The sequence below is a fragment of the Salmo salar genome, chromosome 20, assembly GCF_965601325.2.
Source record: "Salmo salar chromosome 20, fSalSal1, whole genome shotgun sequence".
Taxonomy (NCBI): Eukaryota; Metazoa; Chordata; class Actinopteri; order Salmoniformes; family Salmonidae; genus Salmo; species Salmo salar.
Genome location: NC_138310.1, coordinates 669,910 through 693,699, shown reverse-complemented (window position 1 = coordinate 693,699; position 23,790 = coordinate 669,910). Strand labels below are relative to the sequence as shown.

The following is a 23,790-nucleotide window of genomic DNA, read 5'->3' as shown; positions in this document are numbered from 1 at the left end:
CTGATCCTAGATAGAATGTCTCATGGATATGCATGCACATTCTTTTTTTGCATATGAAAACCAAGCAATGAGAGTTGGAGGTTAATCTTAAATCAGAAGGAGAGATAACTGCGCCTCTGTCTGCATGCCTGGCCGGCGCTGGGTTTACACAACCCCACCGGAATGTGGTAACACCATCAACACAAACAAGACCGGAGGAAAATATCAATCCATCGCACAGTATTCCCTCTAGGCATAACAGAAAAGTGCTTGTAGCCTTCTCATTCCATATGAAGTGCCTGCATTGAGTGTGTGCATGCGTCTGTGCGTATGACATGACCTGTGTCTGTGCGCAGCTCTGAGATCTGTAGCAGGTCGGTATTGCATGCTGGTTGTGTCTTGATTGCATCCTGTTTCATCCTGTCCATTGTATTCTGATCAGAGTGGCAGAATGAGAGGGAGAGCGAGAGAAAGAGAGAGACAGAGAAAGAGACTAAGAGAGATAGATAGGAGTGAAAGACTAGGGAGAGGCCATACCGCCTGGTATGGCAACTGCTCGGCATCTGACTGTAAGGCGCTACAGAGGGTAGTGAGTACGGCCCAGTACATCACTGGGGCCAAGCTTCCTGCCATCCAGGACCTATATACTAGGCAGTGTTTTTTGGAAAGCCCCAAAAATGGTCAGACTCCAGTCACCCAAGTCATAGACTGTTCTCTCTGCTACCGCACGGCAAGCGGTACCAGAGCGCCAAGTCTAGGACCAAAAGGATCCTTAACAGCTTCTACGCCCAAGCCATAAAACAGCTGAACATGTAATCCAATGGTCACCCAGACTATTTACATTGACCACTCCACCCCTCAATTGTTTTTTACACAGCTGCTACTCGCTGTTTATTATCTATGCATATTCACTTCACCCCTACCTACATGTACAAATGATCTCGACTAACCTGTACCCCCGCACATTGACTCGGTACCAGTAGCCCCTGTATATAGCCTTGTTATTGTTAGTTTATTGTAACATAATCATTTTTTTTAAATGTACACTGCTGCTACTCGGTGTTTATTATCTATGCATAGTCACTTCACCCCTACCTACATGTAAAAATTACCTCGACTAAACTGTACGCCCACACATTGACTCGGTACCAGTACCCCCTGTATATAGCCTCGTTACTTTATTGTGTTACTTTTTTATAATTATTTACTTTAGTTTATTTGGTAAATATTTTCTTAACTCTTTCTTGAACTGCACTGCTGGTTAAGGGCTTGTAAGTAAGCATTTCACTGTAAGGTCTACACTTGTTGTATTCGGCGCATGTGACAAATAAAGTTGGATTTGATTTGATTTGAGTTACACATATAGTGTGTACACCTGTAGTTTTGAGTGCTTCTATTCAGTTTCAAATGTACAATTGAGTTTTAGGAAAAGTAGATTTTTCCATGTCCTTTGAAATGGAATAGAAAAACACTAGTTGAAGAAATCAATTGAGAAATTTCAGTGGAGCTCTATGTTTGACTGAAGAAACGCAGCAAAAAAAGAAACGTCCTCTCACTGTCAACTGTTTATTTTCAGCTAACTTAACATGTAAATATTTGTATGAACATAACAAGATTCAACAACTAAGACATAAACTGAACTCGTTCCACAGACATGTGACTAACAGAAATGGAATAATGTGTCCCTGAACACCAGTATCTGGTGTGGCCACCAGCTGCATTAAGTACTGCAGTGCATCTCCTCCTCATGGACTGCACCAGATTTGCCAGTTCTTGCTGTAAGATTTTACCCCACTTTTCCACCAAGGCACCTGCAAGTTGCCGGACATTTCTGGGGGTGAATGGCCCTAGCCCTCACCCTCCAATCCAACAGGTCCCAGACATGTTCAATGGGATTGAGATCCGGGCCCTTCGCTGGCGATGGCAGAACACTGACATTCCTGTCTTTCAGGAAATCACACACAGAACGAGCAGTATGGCTGGTGGCATTGTCATGCTAGAGGGTCATGTGAGGATGAGCCTGCAGGAGGGTACCACATGAGGGAGGAGGATGTCTTCCCTGTAACGTACAGCGTTGAGATTGCCTGCAATGACAACAAGCTCAGTCTGATGATGCTGTGACACACCGCCCCAGACAATGACGGACCCTCCACCTCCAAATCGATCCCGCTCCAGAGTACAGGCCTCAGTGTAACACTCATTCCTTTGACGATAAACGCGAATCTGACCATCACCCCTGATGAGACAAAACCGCGACTCGTCAGTGAAGAGCACTTTTTGCCAGTCCTGTCTGGCCCAGCGACGGTGGGTTTGTGCCCATAAGCGACGTTGTTGCCGGTGATGTCTGGTGAGGACCTGCCTTACAACAGGCCTACAAGCCCTCAGTCCAGCCTCTCTCAGCCTATTGCGGACAGTCTGAGCACTGATGGAGGGATTGTGCGTTCCTGGTGTAACTCGGGCAGTTGTTGTTGCCATCCTGTACCTGTCCCGCAGGTGTGATTCTGTGCAGGTGTTGTTACACGTGGTCTGCTACTGCAAGGACGATCAGCTGTCCGTCCTGTCTCCCTGTAGCGCTGTCTTAGGTGTCTCACAGTACGGCCATTGCGATTTATTGCCCTGGCCACATCTGCAGTCCTCATGCCTCCTTGCAGCATGCCTAAGGCACGTTCACGCAGATGAGCAGGCACCCTGGGCATCTTTCTTTTGGTGTTTTTCAGAGTCAGTAGAAAGGCCTCTTTAGTGTCCTAGGTTTTCATAATTGCCTACCGTCTGTAAGCTGTTTTAGTGTCTTAACAACCGTTCCACAGTTGCATGTTCATTAACCTCTATGGGCTAGGTGGGACGCTAGCGTGCCACCCGTGGTGCACTCCATCAACAGCAGGTGCATTTCAAGAGCGGCAAATTTGAATCCAAATAAATGTCAAAATTCAAATTTTTCAAAAATACAACTATTTTACACCATTTGAAAGATAAACATCTCCTTAATCTAACCACGTTTTACGATTTCAAAAAGGTTTTACGGCGAAAGCATAAATTTAGAGTATGTTAGGACAGTACATTTACAAGAGTTGTGTGTAATGTTTTGTCAAGTCAAAGACAGGGTCACCAAAACCATAAAACCAGCTAAAATGATGCACTAACCTTTTACAATCTCCATCAGATGACACTCCTAGGACATTATGTTAGACAATGCATGCATTTTTATTTCTATCAAGTTCATATTTATATCCAAAAATAGCGTTTTACTATGGCATTGATGTTGAGGAAATCGTTTCCCTCCAATAACCGGCAGTCAAGTCAGCGTCACAAATTAAATAATTAAAATTAGAAAACATTGGTAAAATATTATATTGTCATTTAAAGAATTATAGATTTACATCTCTTGAACGCAATCAACTTGCCAGATTTAAAAATAACCTTACTGGGAAATCACACTTTGCAATAATCTGAGCACTGCGCCCAGAAAAATACGCGTTGCGATACAGACTAGACGTCATGTTGGGGAGATCTAAAATCGAAAATACTATGTAAATAATCCATTACCTTTGATTCTCTTCATCAGATGTCACTTCCAGGTATCACAGGTCCATAACGAATGTAGTTTTGTTCAAAAAAGCTCATCATTTATGTCCAAAAATCTCCGTCTTGTTAGCACATGATCTAAGCCAGCCGGACTTCTCGTCATGAACGAGGGGAAAAAATATATTTACGTTCGTTCAAACATGTCAAACGTTGTATAGCATAAATCATTAGGGCCTTTTTTAACCAGAACATGAATAATATTCAAGGTGGACGAATGCATACTCTTTTATAACGTATTGGAACGAGGGTACCCAACATGAACTCGCGCGCCAGGTGTCTAATGGGACATCATCGTTCCATGGCTCTTGTTCGGTCAGATCTCCCTCCAGAAGACTCAAAACACTTTGTAAAGGCTGGTGACATCTAGTGGAAGCAATAGGAAGTGCCAAAATATTCCTCAGCCCCTGTGTTTTTCAATGGGATAGGTTTAAAGTCAATACAACACATCAGGTATCCACTTCCTGTCAGAAAATGTCTCAGGGTTTTGCCTGCCAAATGAGTTCTGTTATACTCACAGACACCATTCAAACAGTTTTAGAAACTTTAGAGTGTTTTCTATCCATATATAATAAGTATATGCATATTCTAGTTACTGGGTAGGATTAGTAACCAGATTAAATCGGGTACATTTTTTTTATCCAGATGTGCAAATGCTGCCCCCTAGCCCTAACAGGTTAATTGTTTATGGTTCATTGAACAAGCATGGGAAACAGTGTTTAAACCTTTTACAATGAAGATCTGTGAAGTTATTTAGATTTTTACGAATTATCTTTGAAAGACAGGGTCCTGAAAAAGGGACGTTTCTTTTTTTTGCTGAGTTTATGTGAAGTTTAACCATTTTCACATTTAACATTTTAAATATTGCTTAGTCAATTAGGAATTTTTAATAAGACCCATATTTTACCCATATTCTATCGTTAAATTCATGGAGCATTGTGTGAATCTTCCAGAGTTCTTACTGCCACATTGTGTCTGTACGCCTGAGCTCCTGTTTGGTGCTGGATGGGTTGTGTGTCATTCCAAGTCTCAAGGTTAATCATACACTGTTTTTTCAAAGGCCTTGCGGGGCAACGGTACAAGTGGCTTAACGGTACAACTGTTGAAACTCTTTCTCCATGGCTATTTTGTGTGGGTTCAGGTGTTAGCATACCACTTGATTCAGATAAGATATATGGGCCAAGACTAATCGCTTGTCATTTTGCATTAATTCATCATGATTGAACTTTAATGAATTACTTCAATGAATGAAGTACTGATCCTGGTTTGTGGCTGTACTTTATTTAAATAATCTGCTCTATGCTCTGTTTATGTTGCTGTGTCCGAAATCTGTCTTGCCTACTACTTACTAAAACAACATACTGTGTACTAATTGTACTACATACTAATTAGAACATACTCTGTAGTAGAAAACATATGCTGGAAGCAACACATATTAACATATACTAGCCTCATCCATACTGAGAATACCTCATCTAATGCGCAATTGCGTTGTTTCCCGCCATTGGTTGATTTTAGTACAGCCCGTCTCCATATGCCCTTGTCTGATGCAGCGAATCCGTACTTGTTAAAAAGCCGAAATGAGTGTAACATTCTGGACTTTAAAGCATACTCAATTGTCGAAATTTACTATAAAACACTGATTTCCTATTTGTGCATACGCATATCCAATCAGTACTATTTAAAACGCAAGTACATGTATTCAGACAGACCTAGTGTGTATAATAGGGGAAGCATGGCTGCCACTCATGCGTCCACCCTCGTACCCAGAACTCTTATCTGTCTCTTGTAACTGGGTTTGAGGCATGCGGACACTGATCAGGGAGCGAGACAATCAGCCTCCACATCTCTAAACCCACACAGGTGATGTCATCAAGACCACTTAAACCGTTATATTCTCTTTAAACACCTCACTCTTTGAATCCTCTGCCAGATACATTGAAACGTGTGTCTAAATTCACAGCTACTGTGTGTGTGTGTGTGTGTGTGTGTGTGGTGTGTGTGTGTGTGTGTGTGTGTGTGTGTGTGTGTGTGTGTGTGTGTGTATGCATGTGTGTGTGTGTGTGTGTGTGTGCCCACATGTGCATGTACAATAGTGTATGATTATATACAAACATTTGTGCCAGAGGATCAGTGATGAAGCCACCCTGTCTCTCTCCCTTTCATCATCTGCCTTCTCCCTGTGTTCATAGTTGTTGTTGGCAGTGCTATATGAGTCTCTCCCTCCAGGAGACTGATGGCAGTAATTGCAGTAGTAATCAAAGGGCTGTGCAGGGAGCTGTTCTGCTCCATCCTCTCATGTCAACAAGGAGCTCATCGCTACCCCCTCTCCTCTCCTTTGTCCTGCAACCTTTCCCCAGACTGTCGATTTAAAGGACTTACCTGAGTCATGTCATTAGGACACCCGATGGGAAATCTAAAATAATTTTGCAATGAAAAACTTTTCTCATTGGAACAGGATGTCCAGTTAGTCCCTCCCTTTTAAGTCTGTTTTCTTCAATCCCATGACTGTACTGGACTGCTCTGTGCCACAAGATAGATGTGTATAGGACCCATCTGTTCAATAATACTGTGTGTTTATGTTCTAGCTCTTTCATTTCTATACCAACTCTTCTGTTGACTATACTATGATTGCAGTGTCATGCATTACTGGGTTGTTTGTGGTACTTATTACAGTGTTGAACAGCGGATTGGGTTGTTGGGAGCCGCTGTGCCATCTGCTCACCCTGTCTATATCCACTCTGGGCTCTGTTTTAACAAACCTAACGCAAACGTAAATCTCAGTGCACTTGCGTTGTTGGTACAGTACTGTGAAAAAGTTTTAAGCAGGTGTGAAAAAATGCTGTGAAGTAAGAATGCTTTCAAAAATAGACATTTTAATAGATTATATTTATCAATTAACAAAATGCAAAGTGAGTGAACAGAAGAAAAACCTACATCAAATCAATATTTGGTGTGACCACCCTTTGCGTTCAAAACAGCATCAATTCTTCTAGGTACACTTGCACACAGTCTTTGAAGGAACTCGGCAGGTAGGTTGGCCCAAACATCTTGGAGAACTAACCACAGTTCTTCTGTGGATAGAGGCAGCCTCAGGTGCTTCTCTCTCTTCATGTAATCCCAGACAGACTCGATGATGTTGAGATCAGGGCTCTGTGGGGGCCATACCATCACTTCCAGGGCTCCTTGTTCTTCTTTACGCTGAAGATAGTTCTTAATGACTTTCGCTGTATGTTTGGGGTCGTTGTCATGCTGCAGAATATATTCGGGGCCAAACAGATGCCCCCCTGATGGTATTGCATGATGGATAAGTATCTGCCTGTACTTCTCAGCATTGAGGAGACCATTAATTCTGACCAAATCCCCAATTCCATTTGCAGAAATGCAGCCCCAAACTTGCAAAGAACCTCCACCATTTTTCACTGTTGCCTGCAGACACTCATTTGTGTACTGCTCTCCAGCCCTTCGGCGAACAAACTGCCTTTTGCTACAGCCAAATATTTTTTGCATAGTTGAGTCGCTTGGCCTTGTTTTCACGTCAGAGGTATAGCTTTTTGGCTGCAATTCTTCCATGAACGCCACTTCTGACCAGACTTCTCCGGACAGTAGATGGGTGTACCAGGGTCCCACTGTTTTCTGGAAATTCTGAGAAGATGGCACTGCTAGACATCTTCCGATTGCGAAGGGAATTAAGCATGATGTGTCTTTTATCTACTGCAGTAAGTTTCCTTGGTCCTCAATGTTGCCAGTTTCTTTGTGCTTCTTCAAAAGAGTTTGGACAGCACATCTGGAAACCACTGTCTGCCTTGAAATTTCTGCCTGGGAGAGACCTTGCTGATGCAGTATAACTACCTTGTGTCTTGTTGCTGTGCTCAGTCTTGCCAGGGTGTATGACTTTTGACAGTAAACTGTCCTCAGCAACCTCACCTTGTTAGCTGAGTTTGGCTGTTCCTCTCCCAGTTGTATTCCTCCTACACAGCTGTTTCTGTTTTATTTAATGATTGTGTTTCAACCTACATATTGAATTGATGATAATTAGCACCTGTTTGGTATAGTTGTTTAATCATACACCTGACTATATGCCTACAAAATCCCTGAGTTTGTGCAAGTGTACAGTGACGGAAAAAGTAATTGATCCCCTGCTGATTTTGTACGTTTGCCCACTGACAAAGAAATGATCAGTCTATAATTTTAATGGTAGGTTTATTTGAACAGTGAGAGACAGAATAACAACAACAAAATCCAGAAAAATGCATGTCAAAAATGTTATTTGTTTTGAAGGCAAAGGTTGGTGACACCAAATATGGATTTGATTTAGATTGTTCTTCTGTTCACTCGCTTTGCATTTAGTTAATTGATAAATATAATCTATTAACATGTCTATTTTGGAAAGCATTCTTACTTTACAGCATTTTTTCACATCTGCCTAAAACTTTTGCACAGTACTGTATGTCAGAAATATTTTGTATATTTTTGGACAGTGGGAATTATTGGCGCAACACCTGTCATAAGTGCAAAGTGGCAGGCCTTCTATGATTTAATAGGTTGTAGGTGTGAAGAGGTCTTGATCACTCATTGGCCAATGAAAACCTGCTCCAAAGCTTTTCATGTGGTTGCTTAAAGTTGTGTATTTACGGTGTTTGATGTTCCGTTCTCATAAACTCCAATTCAGCAGGAGTGTCGTTTATTAAATAGAGTAGCCTACAGTTACCTAACCCCTAGTTATTAACAAACATGTATCCAGCTTTTTACATCAACATAATATCCAGTATAAAGAGAAAAGGAGAATATCTGTTGACTGTTTTTCTATTTTGCAAAGGTGGTATTTTAATAAAACATAGATGATAGGCTACTGATAAGGTTACTGTGCGATAACCAACTGGCTTACCGCTAAGATGAGCTTTTATTTGGTCTGAAATATCCCCAGTTGCACTGCCTTAAATTGGCACTTTGGCGCACGTTTTTAAGGACACACCTTAGATATTTCCAACCCTCCCACCTCAGTGCAAGCAAGCAGATTTTAGATAGGTAAATTACCAACACTGACACAAGGGTTTGAAAATAGCAGAGTGCCCATTTTTACAAGTCGAAATTGCCAAAGCGTGCATTTGACATTTGCTCTGCCTTAATGCCAGAAATAGAGCCCTATGTGTTAGTTCATGGATAGCCCTGCAAAGGCCTAGGCCATTTTTGTCTGGTAAGGAGTTATTTTTTGTGTGTGATTTTATTGAACCGATAGGACAGTGGAGAGAAGACAGGTAGTAACTGTGTGTTTGTGTCTTGTAGGGGGACCAATGCAATGTGAATGACAGTAGCTGTGTGTTTGTGTCTATCATCACAGTGACTGTGTGTTTGTTTTGTGCAGGTGGATCAATGTAATGTGTATGACAGTGACTGTGTGTTTGTGTGTTGCATGACAGTGACTGTGTGTTTGTGTCTTGCAGGGGGACCAACCGGAGGGACTCTGTGGGGGGCGGGACTGTTCTACCTGTCAGTGTTTCCCTGCCAAAGGAGCCCAGGTAAGACTCCTTACAGATACAGTACACACCGTCCAATCACAACAGTGTGACATCCTACACCACACATTCTAACCAGGAATTGCCATAAACCACAGAAGGGGTGCTCAATCCTTGGAGTATGTAAATGAAGTGATGAGGCAGAAATGTCCACTCAATTGAAATGCCAACGTGTTTTCAGAGCAAACTTCTACATCAGAACCTTCATGCCAGCCCAAACCGTCAGAGTATGTAACCAGTTTGGATGTATTGTTTATGTGAAAGAAACTGCTGGAGTGTTTATAGTTCCATGAGCCAAGTGTCAGAACCTTATCAAATTAATTATAATAAAACAAAAGCATTCTACTGCAGCTGACCTGAATGAATGAATTGATATAATATGGCGCTATTAAGTTTAGTACCCATTAGGGTCATACGCTGTAACACCAAGTGTTTAGGGATCTGAACACATAACTCAAATTTAAATGAAAATGGGTCTCCATGTTTAGATTGTTAACACAAGAACATGTTTATTCACTGTAACACTCTTTAAACACAGGAACACATTTATTCAGCACAAGGCATTTAGGTTTTAAACACTACCGTAGGGTGTAAAGCCGTTTTTTATATTTCCCAGCATGCCTTTCGAGTGAATGTGAGAGACAAGGTTGTTAAAACTCCTATTTTGCTTTATGACCACATACTATACACTTCAAAAAGCCTTTAATTATGGTCTATTTATCCTCAAGATTTTGGTCTGAAAATCCTGGCTCATGTGCCACATCAAACCTGCAAGTCACAATGCTCTGGTTAGTAATTCCTATGCAATCCAGCCAGAAGGATAATATCCAACCATTTGAATATTTTATCCCCCACAACTTGCGCTCAGAATGACTGCTAATGACAAAAGACTTAATAAACAAGACTACTTAAACCATCTAAACTAGAATAACCATCTCAGTAATGGGTGCAATAAATCCAACCCCTTACAGTTTGGATTAGTTTATGATAAAAATGTAAGTTATTGATTTTTGTTTAGTGGAAGGTCAATTAATCAATGTGTATGAGGAAACAAATATTAAAACAATCTATTCTAAAAATCAACCTGCAATAAAGCATACTGGGAAATATGATAATGAGCCCCCCACACACATGTTTTTCACTCTGAGAGACGATGGGAAAGTAAACACTAGTGTTTAAAATCTGAACACTTAGGAGATATATTGTGTTCTCCTGGTTGGAATCTGACTGGAAAAAACTGACTATCATGTTTTATCTTGCATTCTAAACTCCTGTGTTTAAGATGAGAACACTTATTGGCAAATCTAAATGTCTATTGTTTAAATTTTAAACACAGACGTTTAGGTTATATATACAGTTGAAGTCGGAAGTTTACATACACCTTAGCCAAATACATTTAAACTCAGTTTTTCACAATTCCTGATATTTAATCCAAGTAAACATTCCCTGTTTTAGGCCAGTTAGGATCACCACTTCATTTTAAGAATGTGAAATGTCAGAATAATACTAGAGAGAATTATTTATTTCAGCTGTTATTTCTTTCATCACATTCCCAGTGGGTCAGAAGATTACATACACTCAATTAGTATTTGGTAGCATTGCCTGTAAATTGTTTAACTTGGGTCAAATGTTCCATGTAGCCTTCCACAAGTTTCCCACAATAAGTTAAGTGAATTTTGGCCCATTCCTCCTGACAGAGCTGGTGTAACAGTCAGGTTTGTAGGACTCCTTGCTCCTACACACTTTGTCAGTTCTGCCCACACATTTTCTATAGGATTGAGGTCAGGGCTTTGTGATGGCGACTCCAATACCTTGACTTTGTTATCCTTAAGCTATTTTGCCACAACTTTGGAAGTATGCTTGGGGTCATTGTCCAGTTGGAAGACCCATTTGCGACCAAGCTTTAACTTCCTGACTGATGTCTTGAGATGTAGTGTCTGTATATCCACATACTTTTCCTCCCTCATGATGCCATCTATTTTGTGAAGTGCACCAGCCCTCCTGCAGCAAAGCACCCCCACAACATGATGCTGCCACCCCTGTGCTTCACGGTTGGGATGGTGTTCTTCGGCTTGCAAGCCTCCCCCTGCTGCGTTTTTTTTGTCTTTAGTTTTAGTCTCTGATGCTGTTCCTGTCTCTGTCCGTTATAATTAAATGTTTTACTCCCCGTACCTGCTTCGTCTCAACAGCGTCATTCCGCGTGACAGAATGCAGCAGCCATACATACGAAGCATCGGGGAGTACTGGCGTTCCGGTTGGAATGGTGGCAGCGGCTCTGGGTCACCGCCGATGGAACCGGGGAAGCCTAGCCAGCTCATTGGGCTTTCACGCACTAGCTGGCTCGAGAGGTTTCCTGTCCCCGGTCGGCTCGGAAGGCGCCCATCCCACGTCGGGCCTCAGCCGGATCTTCAGTTTTTGTGCACCCAACCGGTCCAGGAGTGTTTCGGCCGGCTCGCCAGGCTCTCACGCTCCTGCCGGTTCATCGGGTTTTCATGCCCCAACCAGCTTGCCCAGCGCCCATGTCTCGGCCGGTTCTCCCGGGTGGGAAGCCTTGTGGCGTCCCAAGAGGAAGGGGTACTGTCATGTCTGCTCCCGCTCTTCCCTTCCCCTGGCGCTTGAGGGCGCCAGATTACCCTGCATCACACGCTCCTGCCATCCATCACTCACACCTGCCCTCCCTCGTCACTCACATCAGCGTTATTGGACTCACCTGGACTCACTTATCACATGTTCCTTTCCTCCCCTATATTTGTCTGTTCCCTTGCTCTGTTCCCCGCTGCTGCGTTTGATTGTTTTTTGTCTTTAGTTTTAGTCTCTGACGCTGTTCCTGTCTCGTCTCTGTCCGTTATAATTAAATGTTTTACTCCCCGTACCTGCTTTGTCTCAACAGCGTCATTCCACGTGACACTTTCAGGTTATGTCGATATAGGACTCGTTTTACTGTGGATATAGATACTTTTGTACCTGTTTCCTCCAGCATCTCCACAAGGTCCATGCAATCTAGGTCTGTGCCCAAAAAGTTTGAGCTTCTACTTTAAAAAAATCCACCTTTCCAGAAATAAGTCTCTCACTGTTGTTATAGACCCCCCTCAGCCCCCAGCTGTGCCCTGGACACCATATGTGAATTAATTGCCCCCCATTTATCTTCAGAGTTTGTACTTTTAGGTGACATAAACTGGGATATGCTTAACACCCCGGCCTTCCTACAATCTAAGCTAGATGCCCTTAATCTCACACAAATGATCATGGAACCTACCAGGTACAACCCTAAATCCGGGAACACGGGCATCCTCGTAGATCTCATTCTGACCAACCTGCCCTCTAAATACACCTCTGCTGTCTTCAACCAGGATCTCAGCGATCACTGCCTCATTGCCTGCGTCCGTAATGGGTCTGCGGTCAAACGACCAACCCTCATCACTGTCAAACGCTCTAATCGACCTGGCCCGGTCTAATCGACCTGGCCCGGGTATCCTGGAAGGATATTGACCTCATTCCGTCAGTAGAGGATGTCTGGTTATTCTTTAAAAGTGCTTTCCTTGCCATCTTAAATAAGCATGCCCCATTCAAAAAATGTAGAACTAAGAACAGATATAGCCATTGGTTCACTCCAGACCTGACTGCCCTTGACCAGCACAAAAACATCCTGTGGCATACTGCATTATCATCGAATAGCCCACGCGATATGCAACTTTTCAGAGAAGTTAGGAACCAATATACACAGGCAGTTAGGTTAGCAAAGGCTAGCTCTTTCAAACAGAATTTTGCATCCTGTAGCACAAACTCCAAAAAGTTCTGGGACACTGTAAAGTCCACGGAGAACAAGAGCACCTCCTCCCAGCTGCGCACTCCACTGAGGCTAGGAAACTGTCACCACCGATCTACGGCTGGCCATGCTTTCCACCTGGCTACCACTACCCCGGTCAACAGCTCTGCAACCCCACAGCAACTTGCCCAAGCATCCCCCCATTTCTCCACACAAATCCAGATAGCTGATGTTCTGAAAGAGCTGCAAAATCTGGACCCCTACAAATCAGCTGGGCTAGACAATCTGGCTTACCGCTAAGATTAGCTTTTATTTGGTCTGAAATATCCCTCTCTTTCTAAAATTATCCGCCGCATTTGTTGCAACCCCTTACTAGCCTGTTCAACCTCTAAAGATTGGAAAGCTGCCGCGGTCATCCCCCTATTCAAAGGGAGAGACACTCTAGACCCAAACTGTTACAGAACTATATCTATCCTACCCTACATTTCTAAAGTCTTTGAAAGCCAAGCTAACAATCAGATCACCAACCATTTTGAATCCCACCGTACCTTCTCCGCTATGCAATCTGGTTTCCGAGCTGGTCATGGGTGCACCTCAGCCACGCTCAAGGTCCTAAACAATAGCATAACCGCCATCGATAAAAGACAATACTGTGCAGTTGTATTCATCGACCTGGCTAAGGCTTTCGACTCTGTCAGTCCCCACATTCTTATCAGCAGACTCAACAGCCTTGGTTTCTCAAATGACTGCCTCACCTGGTTCACCAACTACTTCTCAGATAGAGTTCAGTGTGTCAAATCGGAGGGCCTGTTGTCTGGACCTCTGGCAGTCTCTATGGGTGTGCCACAGGGTTCAATTCTCGGGCCGACTCTTTTCTCTCTATACATCAATGATGTTGCTCTTGCTGCTGCTGATTCTCTGATCCACCTCTACGCAGACGACACCATTCTGTCTACTTCTGGACCTTCTTTGGACACTGTGTTTTTAACAAACCTCCAGAAGAGTTTCTCCAACTGCTCTTAAATGCATGCTCTTCAACCGATTGCTGCCCGCACCCGCCCGCCCGACTAGCATCACTACTCTGGACGGTTCTGACCTGGAATATGTGGACAACTACAAAAACCTAGGTGTCTGGTTAGACTGTAAACTCTCCTTCCACTCACATTAAGCATCTCCAATCTAAAATTACATCTAGAATCGGCTTCCTATTTTGCAACAAAGCATCCTTCACTCATGCTGCCAAACATACCCTCGTAAAACTGACTATCCTACTGATCCTTGACTTCGATGATGTAATTTACAAAATAGCCTCCAACCCTCTACTCAGCAAATTAGATGTAGTCTATCACAAGCCCCAAATACTACCCACCACTTCGTCGCCAAACCCACTGGCTCCAGGTCATCTGTACGTCTTTGCTAGGTAAAGCCCCGCTTTATCTCAGCTTACTGGTCACCATAGCATCACTCACCCGTAGCACGCGCTCCAGCAGGTATATTTCACTGGTCACCCCCAAAGCCATCTCCTTCTTTGGCCGCCTTTCCTCACAGTTTTCTGCTTCCAATGACTGGAACGAATTGCAAAAATCATTGAAGCTGACTTTAAGCATCAGCTGTCTTTAAGCATCAGCGTTCAGAGCAGCTTACCAATCATTGCACCTGTACATAGCCCATCTGTAAATAGCCAACCCAACTACCTCATCCTCATACTGTTATTTATTTTTTTGCTCTTTTGCACCCCAGTATCTGTACTTGCACATTCATCGTCCGCACATCTATCCCTCCAGTGTTTAATTGCTAAATTATAATTATTTAGCCGCTATGGCCTATTTATTGCCTTACCTCTGTAATCTTACTACATATGCACACACTGTATATAGACTTTGCTATTGTGTTATTGACTGTACGTTTGTTTATCCCATGTGTTGTTTGTGTCACACTGCTTTGCTCTATTTTGGCCATGTCGCAGTAAATGAGAACTTGTTCTCAACTGGCCTTAAATAAAGGTGAAATAAAATAAAATAAACATGTGTGTGTGCATGTACATGCATGTACTCAGTACTAATGCACACACATACAAACACATACACACCCCGCCCTCTACCCACCCTGCTGAGATGTTGGCACACTGACCTAGATGTGTGCCAGCTTGATGAACCTTATCACGCTCGCTCCCATTCAGGTGTGTTGCCATCGCAGGCCTATGTTGTAAATGCTGTTTATCCTGTTTATCCCACAACACATTACAGCAATATTCCATCTTCACGTCTGCTCACACATTTTCAGTTATGCTTATGTGTAGGTACTAGGTAGGAAAGCTTATTGTCAATGAGAGTCGGAGAGGTTTAGCTAAATGGCCAGGCTGTTTTGTGTACTCTGGAATGTGGCAGTGTAAGGGCGCAGATGCCGCAGAGGCAGCCAGATTCCCAATGATATCCTTTACAAGAAAAGTGGCACATTTACTGCCTCCTTGTAAAGCAGAAGAGCACAATTACAGTGAGCCGTGCAGTAAAGTGTGTGTGCACATGTGCTCAAATAAGCTTTGTGAGCCAAGATAGACAAGACACACACGCATGCATGCACAGACATGTAGACAGAATACACACAAATGCATACACATGTACTCACACACACACACATGCATGCGCACACATACACACACACCTGTTCATTGATGGAGTGCCCTTTCAGAAGGCCTCCTCTTTAATCAGTCTATAGTGGCAGGGGGAGCGACTCGTGAGAGGGGACTGGAGACATTACTAGAATGTGGAAGGATGAAGAGCTCAGTCGTAAATTAGTAATGATCCTCTTCTCACCAGATTCCTACAGCCACCAATGATTACAGACTACATGCACAGCCCCTGGCGCTAGCACACAGCTACCAATGAATACAGAATATACAGTGCATTCGGAAAGTATTCAGACCCCTTCACTTTTTCCACATTTTGTATAATATAAAATAAACTGAAATAACATATTTAGACAAGAGGTAGCCCCTCCCTCTTTCAGTGTGTGTTTTTCCCATTTGGTGCCAAATGAACATGACCCTGTTCACATCATGAAAAGTGTGAGTAGTGATGTGCTGACACTCCAACCAGAAATTGTAATATTTAATAAAGTCCAGAAAGGGTGCTCAGTCCTCACACACACACTGACTTTGAACTCTCTCCTCGATTTACACAATAACTAGATGTCTGACCTCTCGACACCTCAACTTATTCTTACAACTGCGACAAAACACACTCTAGCTAACACACCTGTCATTATGTATGATTTGTGTGGTAAGTACAGGTAAACGCTTATTTGAAGTTATATAAGAGTTGGTTAAACGTTGGAGTTGGAACCACTGCTTGTACTGGTGATGGGTGTACTGGTGTACTGGTCAAGGCCTGGTAACAGGCTGTAGGAGCTACAAACTTGTTGTATCCGAGTTGATTAAATGTTGGAGTTGGAACCATTACTTGTACTGGTGGTGAGTGTACTGGCCTGGTCAAGGCCTTGCTTGTGGCGGCCTGGTGAGAGGCTGTAGGAGCGACTAGCTGAGTTGTATTTAGACAGCTGGGCGCGACTGTAATTTGCTGTACTAGCCTCCATGGCCGGGCTCACACAATGGCTGCTGTGACACGGACTCAATGTGAATCAGGGGTCTTAGTGATTTTCACAGGCCTGCGAGCTGGGAGAAAGACAGCGGCACGTAGAGTGTTCAGCACTGAGCTTCTGTCACATCCACTCTGAACACGCCAGTCAACACCGGCTCTATTCCCTAGTGCTGCACACACTTACACTAAGACAAAGACGCACACATAAGTAGACACCCACACATACGCATAGAGTACATGTTCCCCGGCATTCACTTTTCAAATACAGACACATTAACTCACTAGCATAAACGTTACAGTTCTATTCAAGCAAACACACACTTTTACACTCACACTGTGTCACTCTATCCACTGGGGTATTGGTTGACACTGTGGCTAGATTGTGTGTGTGGGAACAGCCTGCTACAGTATAAACTAAGTCAGAGCTGTGCCTCCCTAGTATAGACCTAGACCTATCGAAATAGAACAACGTCCTGCTTTACTCTTATGGGTAGCTACATGCGCTATGGCCGCCAGTCCACCCATCACAGAAAATGTACTTCAATGGGAATGTCTGTTCTAGTAATTATATTTCTCTGCTTGTAGACCATGGCGACGGGAGACTAGAAGCTAGACTCAGATAGAAAAGATTAATAAATATTTGAATCAAAGTGTGTGGGGTGTGTGTGTGTGTGTGTGTGTGTGTGTGCGTGATGCCTCCTACTGCCCCCTGTGACTTGACTGGGGCACACCCTAATTCCCAAAGTTTTTTGACTGTGTAAAATCACTACATTGACTTATTGAATGTCTTTGTTTATTTATACAACAGGTGGGTCTAATCCTGAATGCTGATTGGTTAAAACCGCATTCCAGCCGGTGTCGTCTATTCCACAAGTTACCACCGGCTAAATCTATGACGTTAAAATGCCTATGTACTCTGTTCCATCTAACTGCGCAATCCACTGTCTCATCAGCCCAGCCAGGCACTTTAAAAACTTTATCTCCACTATAAAACCATCTAGACATTATCTCACATTTCTTTTAGACTAACATTTAGTTTTCAACAGCGGAGATTTTTTATAAACGTTGGTGTCTGTCTCTCCAACATTTGCAACATTCTTCCAATATTCAAATTCGATCTCCAGCTGTCCCATAGTAATGAACGGGTCGGGAGTCGGGACGAGACAGACAGGCGGGCAACATTTCTCAGCCAGTCGAAATCATGAATCAGTTTTATCAGTTTTCCATAATTTTTATGGATATACATACAGTGCCTTCGGAAAGTATTCAGACCCCTTGACTTTTCACATTTTGTTACATTACAGCCTTATTCTAAAATGGATTAAATTGTATTTTTTCAATCTACACACAATACCTCATAATGACGAAGAAAAAACATGTTTCTAGAAATGTTTGCTAATTTATAAAACAAATTAAAAACCGATATCACATTTACACAAGTATTCAGACCCTTTACTCAGTACTTTGTTGAAGCACCTTTGGCAGCGATTACAGCATCAAGTTTTCTTGGGTATGATGCTGCAAGCTTGGCACACCTGTATTTGGGGAGTTTCTCACATTCTTCTCTGCAGATCCTCTCAAGCTCTGTCAGGTTGGATAGGGAGCGTTGCAGCACAGTTATTTTCAGGTCTCTCTAGAAATGTTTGATTGGGTTCAAGTCCGGGCTCTGGCTGGGCCGATCAAGGACATTCAGAGACTTGTCCCAAAGCCACTCCTGCATTGTCTTGGCTGTGTGCTTAGGGTCGTTGTCCTGTTGTAAGGTGTACCTTCGCCCCAGTCTGAGGTCCTGAGATCTCTGGAGCATGTTTTCATCAAGGATCTCTCTGTACTTTGCCCCGTTCATCTTTCCCTCGATCCTGACTAGTCCGTCAGTCCCTGCCGCTGAAAAACATCCCCACAGCATGATGCTACCCCCTCCATGCTTCACCATAGGTATGGTGCCAGGTTTCCTCCAGACCAGTGGTGGAAAAAGTACCCAACTGTCATACTTGAGTAAAAGTTAAGATACCTAAATAGAAAATTACACAAGTAAAAGTGAAAGTTACCCAGTAAAATACTACTTGAGTAAAAGTCTAAAAGTATGTTTTTAAATATACTTAAGTATCAAAAGTGAATGTACATTTGAAGTCGGAAGTTTACATACACCTTAGCCAAATACATTTAAACTCAGTTTTTCCCAAATCGGACATTTAATCCTAGTAAAAATTCCCTGTCTTAGGTCAGTTAGGATCACCTCTTTATTTTGAGAATGTGAAATGTCAATAAAAGTAGAGAAAATTATTTATTTCAGCTTTTATTTCTTTCATCACATTCCCAGTGGGTCAGAAGTTCACATACACTCAATTAGTATTTGGTAGCATTGCCTTTAAATTGTTTAACTTGGGTCAAACATAGCCTTCCACAAGCTTCCCACAATAAGTTGGGTGATTTTGGCCCATTCCTCCTGACAGAGCTGGTGTAACTGAGTCAGGATTGTAGGCCTCCTTGCTCGTACAAGCTTTTTCAGTTCTGCCCAAAACAATTCTATAGGATTGAGGTCAGGGCTTTGTGATGGCCACTCCAATACCTTGACTTTGTTGTCCTTAAGCCATTTTGACACAACTCTGGAAGTATGCTTGGGGTCATTGTCCATTTGGAAGACCCATTTGCAACCAAACTTTAACTTCCTGACTTATGTCTTGAGATGTTGCTTCAATATATCCACATCATTTTCCTCCCTCATGATGCCATCTATTTTGTGAAGTGCACCAGTCCCTCCTGCAGCAAAGCATCCCCACAACATGATGCTGCCACCCCCGTGCTTCACGGTTGGGATGGTGTTCTTCGGCTTGCAAGCATCCCCCTTTTTCCTCCAAACATAATGATGGTCATTATGGCCAAATAATTATATTTTTGTTTCGTCAGACCAGAGGACATTTCTCCAAAAAGTACGATATTTGAGGACATTTCTCCAAAAAGTACGATCTTTGTCCCCATGTGCAGTTGCAAACCGTAGTCTGGCTTTTTTTTGGCAGTTTTGGAGCAGTGGCTTCTTCCTTGCTGAGCAGCCTTTCAGGTTATGTCGATATAAGACTAGTTTTACTGTGGATATAGATACTTTTGTACCTGTTTCCTCCAGCATCTTCACAAGTTCCTTTGCTGTTGTTCTGGGATTGATTTGCACTCTTCGCACCAAAGTACTTTCATCTCTAGGAGACAGAACGCGTCTCCTTCCTGAGCGGTATGACGGCTGCGTGGTCCCATAGTGTTTATACTTGCATACTATTGTTAGTACATATGAACGTGGTACCTTCAGGCATTTAAATTGCTCCCAAGGATGATTTCTTGGCTGATTTATTTTGATTTTCCCATGATGTCAAGCAAAGAGGCACTGATTTTGAAGGTAGGCCTTGAAATACATCCACAGGTACACCTCCAATTGACTCAAATGATGTCAATTTGCCTATCAGAAGCTTCTAAACCCATGACATCATTTTCTGGAATTTTCCAAGCTGTTTAAAGGCACAGTCAACATAGTGTATGTAAACTTCTGACCCACTGGAATTGTGATACATTGAATTAAGTGAAATAATCTTTCTGTAAACAATTGTTGGAAAAATTACTTGTGTCATGCACAAAGTAGATGTCCTACCCGACTTGCCAAAACTATAGTTTGTTAACAAGAAATTTGTGGAATGGTAAAAAAACGAGTTTTAATGACGCCACCTAAGTGTATGTAAATTTTCGACTTCAACTGTAACTGCTAAAATATACTTGTTTTGTCTTTGGCATCATTAAACTGAAGACTGTTAGTTTATCAAATCAATTCTCTGTAATTATTATTACGTGATTAGCTAATCGGGTAAATGTAATTAACTAGGAAGTCGGGGCACCAAGGAAAATATTCAGATTACAAAGTTATAATTTTCCTAATATAACTTTCAGATATTTTAATATCTGATCAATTAGTCTTCTAATTAATGAATTATTCTTTACCTCACGTTAGTCTCATTCCAAACGTCGTAAATTGTTTGTTACTTGCTCAAACCCAGTCTTCACTATTAATCATCCATACATCAATTGTCTCAATCATTTATTTATTAACTAACTAAATAATCACAGAAATGCACATTCAAGCAAAGTAGATATGGTTACAAGGAAATTATAGGGGATGTGCCCTAGTGGGCTAAACCGGCATGGCGGCTTGGTAGACAAAAAGGGAAGTGGGTATAGACTGAGAAAGGCGTGAATTACGCAAGTGAATCACTACACACTTGATAATTCTAACAATTGAAATGCTAATCCTTTGCACATGAACGCTCACTCATTCGGGAATAATTGCAATCAATATATATATATTTACGCTCAGTGTGTCGTCGTGATCTCTGTTGGAAAGTTTGTTTCTGTTGGACAGTTTGTCCGCCCTCTCTCTCTCTGCCGTTGTTAGAATGGATAGTTCAGAGTAACATTCAGCAATGTTGTTATAGAATTGATGTTTCAGCGGTTGTCGGCCTTCGCATTCACGGGTACATCATTTCTAGCTGCAGACTAGTAATTAGTATCGAAGAGTAGCTCTTATTCTGTCGGATCGATAGTCTCAGAGTTTAACCACGTGGTATGGTTAAAAGATTCAGCAATCTACTCAAACCTTAACTCCCTCTGTGATGTGGTACTGGTCTGAAGGGAATTCTTCCCGGTGGGGGTTATATTCATAACAGTAGAAAGGGGCTGTCCCATGACGCGAAATCAATGTCTGTGCTCATGGGGCGGGCCAATGATTTAGTTAAACCCCAAAGGGAATTGGAGTGTCCTTCATTAAACAGTTTATATCACATTACATAATTTCACAAATAGTTTCATCTTTACTCATTCATTTTATACAACAATTAGATGCAAGCCTCTTGTATAAACAGAGTTATGGTAATGTGGCTGTATTGTCTTTCCTGAGGTCACTAAATTGTACAAAATGGACCACTTCGTAGCTGGCTACTACACCGACCGTTTATACATTCTCCAGAACATGAATATTGTTATGTTCTCAAGTTCTGTGATGTGGAAGAAGTTCCTTTGTTTTCTCTATGAAAACACACTGTCTCTTATACTCTGGCCATGAGGAGAGAACTCCTCTAGGAATTTATGACCTGCATAACAGAGCCTGTTGGTAGGGGGAAGACAGAGAGGTGGTGAGGGAGAGAGGGTGATGGTGCAGAGAGAGGGGGATGGTACTCGCTATCCCCAAAGAGGGCAATGTCATGACACCTAAGTATTGAAAAAGTGTAAAAGTGTAAAATAATTCAAATTCCCTATATTAAGCAAACCATACCTCACCATTTTCAGTTTTTATTTACGGATAGCCAGGGGCACACTCCAACACACACATAATTTACAAACGAAGCATTTGTGTTTAGTGAGTCCGCCAGATCAGAGGCAATAGGGATGACCATGGATGTTCTCTTGATAATTACATGAATTTTACAATTTTCGGTGTTTAAAGTATTTTTACTTAAGTACTTTACACAACTGCTCCAGACGTGACACTTTGCATTTAGGCCAAAGAGTTCAATCTTGGTTTCATCAGACCTGAGAATCTTGTTTCTCATGGTCTGTGAGTCATTTAGGTGCCTTTTGGCAAACTCCGAGCGGTCTGTCATGTGCCTTTACTGAGGTGTGGCTTCCGTCTGGCCACTCTACCATAAAGGCTTGATTGGTGGTGTGTTGCAGAGATGGTTGTCCTTCTGGAAGGTTCTCCCATCTCCACAGAGGAACTCTGGAGCTCTGTCAGAGTGACCATCGGGTTTTTGGTCACCTCCCTGACCCTTCTCGCCCGATTGCTCTGTTTGGCCAGGCGGCCAGCTCTAGGAAGAGTCAAGGTGGTTCCAAACTTCTTCCATTTAAGAATGATGACGTTCCCCAAGAACACAATGGCATCCAATGTTGCATAAATTATTTGTTACCCTTCCTTTGATCTGTGCCTCGACACAGTCCTGGCTCTACGGACAATTCCTTCGACCTCATTACTTGGTTTTTGCTTTGACATGCACTGTAAAATGTGGGACCTTATATAGACAGGTGTGTGCCTTTCCAAATCATGTCCAATCAATTGAATTTACCACAGGTGGACTCTAATCAAGTTGTAGAAACATCTCAAGGAGGATCAATAGAAACAGGATTCACCTGAGCTCAGTTTTGAGTCTCCTAGCAAAGGGTCTGAATACTTATGTAAATACGGTATTTATATTATTTATTTTTAATACATCTGCAGATATTCCTAAAAACCTTTTTTTGCTTTGTCATTATGAGGTATTGTGTGTAGATTGCTGAGGACATTTTTTTTATTTAATCAATTTTAGAACAAAATGTGGAAAAATGCAAGGGGTCTGAATACTTTCCGAATGCGCTGTATACAAAGAAATGTCAATTGAAAAAAGGTAAAACATTACGAAGTGCAACTAGTTTGCGGTCTTTCCAGCTTCAGTTTGAAGTGATTGTTGAAGTGATAGCTGTGTTGTTGGCTAGCTCCTCTGATCAACAGGGGCCTGACGAGAGAGCACATTTTCTATGCCAGGCGAAATCCCACCTCATTAGCTCATTGTTATGGATATATCCAAGCAAATGTCACTAGAAAACAGCTTGAGCAAATGCAAATGCGGCTACTTTGCTGTTATTCTGGCTGCACTTTTTGACATGACTGTAAGTTAGCCGTAGTTGTCTAGCTAGCAAGCCAGGGATAAGAACGTTGCCAGCCAGTATAGCAATGGGACATTTAGAAAGAATGACTGGGTCGGGTCCATAGATACAGAACAAAAATACTGAAAAACTGTGTTGCGTCTCTAGCAACCGAACCGATAGAATGAACAACCAGCCGGCTTGGGTAGCAACCCTAGATTTGTGTAGGGACTATATCTTGTGAAAGGATGAGATAGTATGAATAAATTCATCAAAATAAAAACGTTTTTATTGAAAATATGTCAGTCATTATTTTAATATGTTGGTAACCCGACTTCGTCTCGGGCCTAACAACACCCGTGCAAATATATCCTCCAAACACCGGCTTCTCGGGCATTATCACTTAAAGAGATTACTGCCACCACCGATCAGTCAATGAAATGGACACAGAAATAACCCATACTGTATGTTGTGGCAGTCGGTTTTTACCAAGTTTGGTTGTCTGCAAAGAGATAATCTCAGTTATCCCAGAACTAAAATCTTGTGTAATTTGGTCAGATGCTTATGTTTACGTTGTCTGTCCACAAGAGATTAGGAAAGAGAAGAAAGCAAATATTACTAGACTACCTGTTAGTACTCTGCTATATACTGAACCAAAATATAAACGCAACATGCAACAATTTGAAAGATTTTACTGAGTTACAGTTCA

General features: G+C 42.2%; 1 protein-coding gene across 3 annotated transcripts in view; it reads left to right on the top strand.

The window, feature by feature from the left end:
- The window catches only part of col4a4 (collagen, type IV, alpha 4), a 241,676-nt gene that overhangs the window by 70,485 nt on the left and 147,401 nt on the right, over positions 1-23,790 (top strand). For all 3 annotated transcript variants that reach the window (XM_082966130.1, XM_082966129.1, XM_082966128.1), the window contains one exon: positions 9,003-9,077. In XM_082966130.1, the coding sequence (XP_082822256.1) occupies positions 9,003-9,077 (75 nt within the window). The remainder of the gene's footprint in view (positions 1-9,002; positions 9,078-23,790) is intronic.